The sequence below is a fragment of the Sceloporus undulatus genome, unplaced genomic scaffold (assembly GCF_019175285.1).
Source record: "Sceloporus undulatus isolate JIND9_A2432 ecotype Alabama unplaced genomic scaffold, SceUnd_v1.1 scaffold_13, whole genome shotgun sequence".
NCBI lineage: Eukaryota > Metazoa > Chordata > Lepidosauria > Squamata > Phrynosomatidae > Sceloporus > Sceloporus undulatus.
Window position 1 is genome coordinate 7,156,171 of NW_024802935.1, and position 10,655 is coordinate 7,166,825.

General features: G+C 39.6%; 1 protein-coding gene across 1 annotated transcript; it reads left to right on the forward strand.

Moving 5' to 3' along the window:
• Positions 1-8,691: 8,691 nt before the first annotated feature.
• Positions 8,692-9,893, forward strand: LOC121917265 (mitotic checkpoint serine/threonine-protein kinase BUB1-like). The gene is given in 2 exon segments (XM_042443048.1): positions 8,692-9,019; positions 9,022-9,893. Coding segments are annotated over 2 exon segments (1,200 nt in total).
• Positions 9,894-10,655: the final 762 nt, after the last annotated feature.

The window sequence follows — 10,655 nt, forward strand, 5'->3', positions numbered from 1 at the left end:
AAAAGGGAGAATACAGTTCTTCAAATAACCTGAATCTAAGCCATGTAGAGCCCTAAAGGTCACAACCAGCACTTTGTGCCCAGAAACAAAGCACTCATTCATTTTTAAACTTTTTATAGTAGCCTGTAGAGAAACCTTCCAGACTATGAGCTTTTCCAACCCATTTTAATTGCTGCTGAGACATCTTGTAATAATAATAATAATAATAATAATAATAATAATAATAATAATAATGTAGATTTATTTCTAGCTTGCCCAATCATGGAGAATCCAGGCGGGTTACAATAATAAAACACATCAAGTTACAGTAAGATTAGAAAAAAAAATCAAACCCTAAACCTACCCCCCCATACCCAACATTAAAACAGAATTAAACAATGATGATATAGCATTAAAAACATTAAAAACATTCCATTTAAAAAAAAAGACATAAAGATAGGCGGGGAAGAATAGACAGATGAGGGGGCAAATATCTCTATATCTGGGGAGGGTAACTAAGTTGGAAAGGCCTGCCGGATGAGATCCTTCTTCAGTGCTTTCTTAAAAACTGTCAGAGTGGGAATGTGATGGATCTCCTCCGGCAGGTCGTTCCACAGTTTTGGAGTAGTAGTAGAAAAGGCCCTCTGTGAAACTGATGTTAGCCTAGATTTTTTTGGCTGTAGTAGATTTCTTCCAGAAGACCTTAGTGTGCAGGATGGACAATAGGGAAGAAGGCGCTCCCTCAAGTATTCTGGGCCCAAGCCATGTAGGGCTTTAAAGGTAATCACCAACACCTTGTACTTTGCCTGGAAGCTAATAGGCAGCCAGTGCAGGGACTTCAAGACCAGTGTTATATGGTCATTCCTAGAAGTTCCCGTGATCAATCTGGCTGCCATATTTTGTACCAACTGAAGTTTCTGAACTTGGCACAAGGATAGCCCCAAGTAGAGCTCATTACAGAAGTCCAATTGAGAGGTTAACAGTGCATGTACTACTGTTTCTAGGTTCCTTGACTCCAGGAAGGGGCGCAGTTGGTGTATCAGATGAAGCTGATAGCAGGTGCTTTTGACTGTCGCATTCACCTGACCTGTCAGTTGGAGTGACGAGTCAAAGAACAACACCAAACTGTGAACAGAATCCTTCAGAGGAAGTGTGACCCCATCCAGAACTGGCTGACACAACTCCATTCCTGGATTCGGGGTTCCTATAGCAAGTACCTCCGTCTTACTTGGATTCAGCTTGAGTTGGTTTTCCCTCATCCAGTCCATTACTATCCCAAGACATTCAGAGGAGAGATGCCATCCTTAGACACTGCTTCAGTTCGAAACATAGAGAAGTATATTTGGGTGTCATCAGCGTATTGATAACACCCCACCCATGTCTCCGGGGCATGCCCATGATGGTGTGATGGCATGTGGTATCATGGTGCTCCTTTGGCACTGCATCCACATGATGCAGCCCCAAAAGAGTGCCGTAAAGCTGTGACATAGTGGCTACAGTGCCCTTTCTAGGATGCAAAATGGAGCTGCTTTTTGTGGATCCTTTTTGTGCCCTGAAAAAGCCAGATCGGGACCACAGTCTGTGGTTGCCATGGCTCTGATCTGATATAGATGGAGGTGGCTCCAGGCTGCCCCTTAGAGGTGGTCTGCACAGCCCCTGTGCCTTCTTCATCAGCTGCATGAAGTGAAGTACCTCGGAATAAACCTTTATATGCATGAATGTGCAGGTAGAAATAGATCCATGAACTCCAATCCTCAGCCTCATTAAATGCTTTCTTGCCCAGTTCATCATATCTCCTTTGTGGTTCATACTACATTCCAATAACTTCTTCCGCCATTCACGTAGTTTTCTGCTCACTATTGCTTTAGGCAATATATTTCTTCTTGCCTTGTCTCCCAATAACCATTATTAAAACACCTAATCAACATACCCCCCCCCCGCTGCAATTGCATTTCTATTGCTATCCACACATACAACGAGTTCATTCGTAGCTATAAAGATCTCTTCCTAGGCACTTCACTAGATGCATCTGATGAAGTAGATTGTTAAAGCTTATGCTACTAGATTCTTTCTCTAATTTAGTCTCCAAGGTATTACAGGATCCCTTTGCATACTGAAGGTGGAAGGTTAAAGACAGAAAAAGTGAAACTAAAGCCCAATTTCAGTAGGTTGAGAATGCCTTTTCTTCCACAACTTGAATTGAATGCAGATACTGAGCATGATATAAAAGTGTCCACTCACTTCCATAGGGTAACTTATGCACTCAGCTTAGGCATGTCTGTTTGACCAACATTGTGCATTAGTTCTTTAGCGATTTACATGAGAATTATTATTACAAATCTGGGCAAATAGCTTCCATTTAGATGTGTGGCTTGTTTTGATAAGAAGGCTACTCCGCCCTGGTTATATAGAAGGGCGGTATATAAATAAAATTTTTATTATTTATTATTACTCAGCTTAGAGAACAAACTGAATTGCATCTTGAAAGCAATTCTTTAAATAGGGCAGGTTCACAGTTTCTATAAGGAAACATAAACATGCAGCTGAAGATATGCTACTGCATAGTAGGCACAGGTCGGTGTCCCTGAGGTGATAATTGGTTACTAAACTAGTGGAACTAGTGCTCACAAATTGCTAAAGGTTTGACAAAGCCATAACAAATCTTTGATAGGATTTGCTCAGCAAGAATAGAACATTGAAGTATACATCCTGTTCATCCCTACATCATTGGTCCCATTTTAGTCATTTATAGCCAGGCTAGGATTCTTCTGAACAATACTCTTGCAGAAGTACTGTTGAGCTGAAAGCAATGGAATGAGAAAGAGACACTTTGGTGAGATTTAAAAACACAAAGACAATTTGAAAATGTTTGCTTCATTGCTATCATACACTTCGTGAAATATCATCTTCTACTTTGCTTTTGGTGAATTGGGAAATTTTACAACCTGACTTATAACTGCACAATCTCTTGGCAAGTATCTCTGAACAATGATAGAGAATATTTCCCTTCAACATTAGATATTAAGAGAAGACAAGGATCAGATTATTTCCTCTTTATTTTTCTATCATCTGAAACAGGGATAATGATTCAGGGTGGGGAAAGACACAAACACCAACCGGGAATGTGCTAACAGGTAAAGGCAACGACATATCCAGGAAGGTATACGTTTGATTTGAATATTTTATGAATTAAAGGGGGTCGTCTGGGTTTTCAGATTCCCCTAAAACAAACCAAAAAGGGAAATTATCATTGGTTTAACTAACATAAAAAGGAGAGGTAGTATGTGATTAGTTTCTCATTGGAATTTTGTCCAAGTGAGATTGTTTCCTGTTTAGGGTTTGGGGTGAAATCTTTATTTAGAGTGGGATTTTCTAAACTTAAATGGTGTTACTGCATTGATGACCCTATTCTAGAATGGAGCTTTCTATCTCTAAGGGCACATACCATGTGACATGATCATACTGGAGGTGAATTTTGAGGGAAGGGAAGACATTTGAGTGCCAATGGGTACCTTTGGAATTTTGAGAATGTGTCTTAGATGTTATTACAAAATTATTACCATAAATAAATAGCTGTCAACCTTAGTCTTAAGTGTTCAATTTAATTTTGTTCCCCAGAGCATGGAAACCCTGATGGGAATATTTATGATGCACTTCTAATTCTTCTTCCCGATCTGGAATCAGAAACATTACTGTACTGTAAGTACTCAGTTTGTATATCTTAGGGGGTTTTTTAGGGGGGGGGGGGGGGGGGGGTTGTAAACAATTGTTGCCTTGAGCTAACATTCCTAGGGATCTTGCTCTTAACCCATCCATTTAAAGAACTACTTCAGGCACACACAACCTTTAAGACATGAGGATAACTCATGTTGCCCTTCAGATGTTGTTTCAAATAAAAATCCCAGAATTCCTAAACATTAGCTCTGTTGATGAGGACTATTGGGTCTTGCCATCCAACTGTGTCTAGAAGACTGCATGATTCCACCCCTTTTTCTAAGGTCTCTGGAGTATATCTCTTTCCTATAACTATTGTGGGTACTATAAGTTGACTGCCTCTTGAATTCACTACCAGTGTTAGGCAAATGCAGACCCTTTATAGTACAGTGGTACCCCGGGATACGAATGCGCCGCCTTACGAAATTTCCGGGTTACGAAAAAAATCCATTGAAAAAAACTGTTCCGGGTTACGAAGGTTATTTCGGGTTACGAAAAATTTTTTGGTGCTTTTCGGCGCTTTTTTGCACGAAATCGCGGCTTTCACTATTAGCGCCTATGGCTTTTTCAGCTTACGAAGATTTTCGGGTTACGAACGCGGCGGCGGAACGAATTAAATTCGTAACCCGGGGTACCACTGTATAGTGTTCAGTAGGCTCTAAAGCATGATATCAATGCACAGGTTATGGAGAGAAAGATGGAGCCATTTAATAAAATCCACAACAGCCACTTTATTCTTCCACTTTTGTCTAAATAAAGCTAAGACAATTGTTGCAGAAGGTAAGAGGGGAGACAATCTGTATCCCTTTAATCTGAGAAAGGAGTAATCTTTATCAAAGGATGAGAATAACCCTAGAGAAGAGGCATCTGGCTAGAATTTCTCCAGGGGACAGAGTTTTTCTAGTGTTGGGACCATATTCTTCTACCTCAAAGGTTCCTTCATTTCTGCTCTGACATGACTTGTTGAAACAGCAGATCATAGTTTTCAATACAACTGTGGTTTTTTTTTTTTTTTGTTCCAAAACATTGTTTACTTGTTGTTTTATTCTGCCTGCCTTGGGTAACAAGTCTTATCTGCAAATTTTAAATAAAGCAAATGTTTTAAATAAATAAAATAAATGAAAAACCTAATGAATATAAATAAAAACAGCATATTTTTTTAGAGGGAGGATAGAATTAAAAGCTTCCAGATTTCAGTTCCACTGTAAGCCAAAACAAACTTAATCATGTATAGCATCATAGAGAGAGAAGACGTTGTTTCGCCAATTAGGGCTTATAAATGACTGCTCACATCCTTGCTCTCAAGTCTATTACACACTATGGAGTGTTTGGACTTTAATTTAAGTCAATTTATTTTGAATCTGTGAACAGTGAAGACTAGAACTTTTCATTTACCACAGAACAAATACATTCAGAAAAAGCAAGCAGACGTCTTTATTTGATGTTCCCCATACCAGTGAATCTCTGGAAAGATGTTAAGTGAACTAGCCCTCTCTTTATGTGTATCTCCAGTACCCAAAAGAATATAACAATATTCAGTGTATATCTATAGATGCAGCAGTAAGGGAACTAATAAGGAAGATTTTCTCCCACCCCACAAAACTTTGCGAAATCAATCTAGCACTCTAATTATCACACTTGTCTGTGTTTGTACAGTACTTTTCTCCTGTCCCTGTAGATATAATCTTTTATCAAAAATGGCTAGAGTCTAAGTCACTTGATCTGACCCCATAAAGATAATTCTAGCCCAAGTCATCCAGCCCTTCAGTAAGAACCAGTGATAAATAACCATACTGATTTTTGCACTATTTTTCCAGATAATATCAACAGAATTCTTGGGGAGGCAATCATGTTAGCTTGTTGCTGAAAAGACAAAACAAAATAAGTCCTGCTGCACCTTAAAGACTAGTTTTATTGGATTTTGGGGGGATGTTTTTTGGATTTGACGATGCCACATTTTAGCTGTCACAGGGGAATTTTAAAGAGAGAACCAGTGTGCTGGAACCTTGCCATCTGCGGCTTCTGCTTCCAACAAAGGTAAAGCAATGTTTCTAATATTGGCACTGATTGGCATGCTTTACATCTAGACCACATAAAGATTTCCTGATGCAAAACATAAAGACTTCTTGAGAAATGCAGTGTTCTCTACCTACATAGGAGCCTGTGGCTTCACAAAGAAAGGAGACATGCTGGATTCCAAGGAAACATCTTCCATGAATTGCAAATGGACACTAAATTTCCTTGACTTTGAAAATCTACCAGTGACCACATGGCCAAAGAGGGAGGTGCCAACCTGTAGATAGCCCTCCCTACCATCTGAACTAAGACCAGAAACAGAAAATGCAGGCCTATAACTAACCTCTTCAATTTTTTCTCCTATTTGCCTGATGAAGAAGCCAGTGTGACTTTGAAAGCTTGCAAGATGTAATTGTGCGTTTTGGTTGGCCCAGTAAAAGCATCATTGTTTGGATGTTATTGTTTTATTGACACATCAATGGATGGTAGGTTCAGTGGTTGGCTGTCTACTAAAGTGTATACTCAATAAAGTATGTTCATTTTGCATGGCAGGGAGTTGGACTGGATGGCCCTCGTGGTCTCTTCCAACACTATGATTCTATGAAGGTGTTCAAAGACACTTTGTTGTTGATCTGCAGCTGGTTTTTAAACAGAGTCATCTCATTGCCCTTCTAAGTTAGTATGATGGCATGTCAGGGCTGATACAAAATCACATTTGTAATTCAACTATCAAATGAGGGGAAGCTGCAGTTGCAAAATGACAAATCAATAACAAAAAAAATTCAGTTGTGATTTTTTTTAAATGATATACTGTGTCCAACTTATTCCAATAATTCACTTTATTCAAGGGCAAGGAAAAGCTTGTTTTTATTTTCAGATCTTCTATTACTACCTTGATCTAGCTGTTGACACAGAGCTTCTGATTTCAGAATCTTATGTGATTTTATGTTCATATCAGCAGAAAAACTTAAAGTGCAAGAATTCCTATAGAAAACTAACTCCAGTAGCAAAATTGTTAGAAATACTCATATCATATCCCTGGTAACTCCACTGCTATTCATCAATTAAGACTTGTACTAATACGTCTTCTGCATTAGTCGCACACAAAAGATACCACACAATGTACAGTGAGGGCCCAAATGACCTGATGACGATGTCACACAAAACCTTGATGTTTCTTATGGAAAGGGCTCTGCTCAGCAAATAATACTGTCACACAGTCACTCCCTGTCACAGTGCTGAATTAGTGCATGTATAAAGGAAGCAAGATGTTTCCATACACAAATGAAATGCAAGTACATTTCAGTGGAGTCTCTATCCCCTTTAAGTGAAGCAGGTTGTGATGGGTTGAACTCATCTGAAGAGCCCTTTTAAATCTTGCAGTGATGGGAGGCTTGCCTGAGATCCTTTTTCTCCAAATAAACAATATTATTCAAAATTATTCAAAAAATATTCAAAATACAAGTGATTTCTTAATAGACTAGGTATGAATTAAACTTGTACAAGACAGACAGACAATATTAAATCAAAAAAGAGGTGGAGGAGGGCAAGCATTTCAAGACAAGTTGAACAAGTACCATGTTGCCTGTAGAAAGTAAGACAGGTGGGTAAAATGAGTCAATAGTTAGACACTGTGTCTTTGTTTCTGAACAATTTTGGGTGGAGCAACTGGGATTTTCTTTCATCATATATTCTACAGTTCATCCGCTCACCTTCCCAGTGATAATCCCCACTGGGATTATATTTGGGGAATTATTTGATAAGAAAGTTATATGGTGTTCACTTTCAATTAGGATGTCATGTCCACTCTGGAGGGTGACTCGGAGGACTCTGGGACTTCACCCTGCAATTGGAAAGCCTGAGGCTGGATGTAGTTCTGTTTTAGCAGAGTCTGTGGCCTCTCCAGAGGTTCAGTAACCAGCCAGATTCTGCCTGTGGCTGAATCTGTGGACATAGAGGAGGTTTAGGGAAGTGTGCCTACCTTCAGGATGCATTGAGCCGAAAGGAAGGGCCTTCAAAGGTCACAGAGGCTTTATCAGACACACCTGAATGCCTGCTGCCTGCCTATTTAGGCAGCTGGAGAATGTATGTCTAGTTGCCAGTGATTATCTGACTTTCTCCGGAAAGTACTCTGGCTCTGGCTCACATTGCTCTTTGGACTGAAACCTTGCTTCTTGGACTGCTGACCCATCTTGATTATCTGAAACCTTTGCCCTTGGACTGCTTTATCGACTTGCCTCTCTGATACCCTGGACCTCAGACTGCTGGACAAATCCTATTGGTAATACCTCTCATGCTACAGGACTTGCCTCTGCCAGCTGGGTGTGTGTTTCTTTGGGAACTGAACTGGTCTTATCAGCCATTTGGCTGCTTTCCTGTACATAGGACAAATTACCCATTCCATATAAATTGAATTTTTACTTGACTTTTGTCACCACTTTCTTTGTCCTAGGTGTGCCAATTCTGGTCCTCTAAGAATGATTGAGGCATTCATGTTTGGTACCAGTACAAATATGATTTTACAGTAAATATTTCTGGATCAGTGTAAATGACTGTATGAACAAAGGACACCATAAAACTTTCCAATACTGGTAGGAAATGTTCACTGTATTACGTATATGGTGTACATTTCTCATTTTAGATTGAACAAGGAAAATAATAAGTATTCTTGGGATGATTATTTTTGTCATCACCATTAGTCATGTAATGCCTAAAATTACTACTAGAATTATAAAGTACTTAAAATAATGGTGGGGAAGAATGTTGTAATAAACATCCTTCCTGAGATCAAAGATTTTCTCCAAGGGATAATGTTATTTGATATAGTTCCCCAAACATGCTGTTTGGCTTTGTGAAAAATAGAAATTACAGCAAAATACTTTATAATAACAGGTATTAAAATAGAAGACGAGGCTCTCTCTGTGGCTGCATGGGACGTTTGCATTTTCCCAGTCTGTTTCTTGCCTTCCCTTTTCAGTAGCCATGGAGCCCTTGGCGGCACACTCGTGGCTGTTGCAGAGTTACTTGCCCCAGAACCAAATTCCAAACCAAGTTGGTGTCCTGCAGCCGCTTAACCCTCAGCTGTCCAGTCAGAAGGCTTTTACAGCTGACCCAGCCTGTATCTACCAAAATCAGAATCCAGCTAATTCTGAACAGGCCACCACTTGCAGGGGAACGGAAAAAATGGATCAACCTATATATATAACCATAATTTCCAAATCAGAGGTTGTACCAATGCCATTGTCCAATTCCACGCTTGAACAGAAACCAATGTACGCCAAGCACCTTTTGCAATGTGAAGGCTCTGAGCGGAACTTGAAGAATTGAGAGCCAAAGCATATTTAAAAAGGGCAGAACGTCTCAAAAGGCACAAGGAATGGGAGGATGAAGACAAAGAGTTCATGAAAAAGAAAGAAAATGATCTCCTTGAACTGCCAAAGTTACAGCAGAAATTGGAGCAGCTCTCCCAGACATCATCTTCATCCCAGAAAACAATGGCATTGCCATCTACTCACCAATCTTTTCTAAGCACCACAGTGGCTTGTGAGAAGAGTATGCATAACCTTCACATCCGCTGTGAGGATTCTGTCCAGCCACCGCAGAAACGTTCTATCATCTCCCACCATTTTCACCACAGTGAACAGCATTTGAACAGTTCTCATCAGAAAGTGCAGCACTCCATGGAAATGATATGCACTTCAGATGCCAGAAACAATTCTGGTTTCTTTGAGAATCATCAGCCAACTCCAAACGCATCAAGCCTTATACCAACATCTTTGTGTGAAGTGGAGCCATCTCATACTATTCACACAAAAGAGGCTCTGGGCTTCTTCATGGATGTGTTCCAAGCACCTTCCTTAAAAGACACCACTCTGCATTCAGAAGAAGATGAGGAAGGACCATGTAAGACTTCCAGTTTTAATAAACCTACTCTTTCAACTGTACCTGTTCCTGTACCTGCTTTAACAATTTTCGAAGATGAGAATGCAGAGCCCCTACAATCTCGCCCAAAGTCAACAGAAGTCAAAGTTTTGGGTGAAGGTCCCATAACAGACTGTGCAGCCAAACCAGCAGAAGGAAGTCAGTCACCTGAGAGCCTGACAGGTGACTTCGCTGTGTGGGCTAATCGCTGCAACAAAAGCTTGGCTCCAAGAGATGGCTTAAAAGGAAAAAAAAGGGTTTGAAATTGTGAAATATTTATATGGATGGTATAATTTAAAGGTTTTGTGTGTGTGTGTGTGTGTGTGTGTGTGTGTAAATAAATAAATAAATAAATAAACAGACAAACTCCCTGTTTGGATAAAGTTCAAGACAAGGGAGCAGAGGCTCCATATTCAGTTTTAAAGATATACAAATACATAGAGATTTCATTTTTTTGTTCTTTCTTTTGCATTTTTGTATTTGCTTATTATAATGTTCTTCTCAGAATATAGAAAGTACCAGGACATCTGATCAAGAAATTTCTCCTTATGTTTTCCTTTTGTTCTGAGTGATATATATATATACAGTGGGGCAAAAAAGTATTTAGTCAGCCACCAATTGTGCAAGTTCTCCCACTTAAAAAGATGAGAGAGGCCTGTAATTGACATCATAGGTAGACCTCAACTATGACAGACAAAATGCGAAAACAAATCCACACAATCACATTGTCTTGATTTGGAAAGAATTTATTTGCAAATTATGGTGGAAAATAAGTATTTGGTCAATATCAAAAGTTCATCTCAATACTTTTGTTATATATCCTTTATTGGCCATGACAGAGGTCAAATGTTTCCTGTAAGTCTTCACAAGGTTGGCATACACTGTTGCTGGTATGTTGGCCCATTCCTCCATGCAGATCTCCTCTAGAGCAGTGATGTTTTGGGGCTGTTGCTGGGCAACACAGACTTTCAACTCTCTCCTAAGGTTTTCTATGGGGTTGAGATCTGGAGACTGTCTAGGCCACT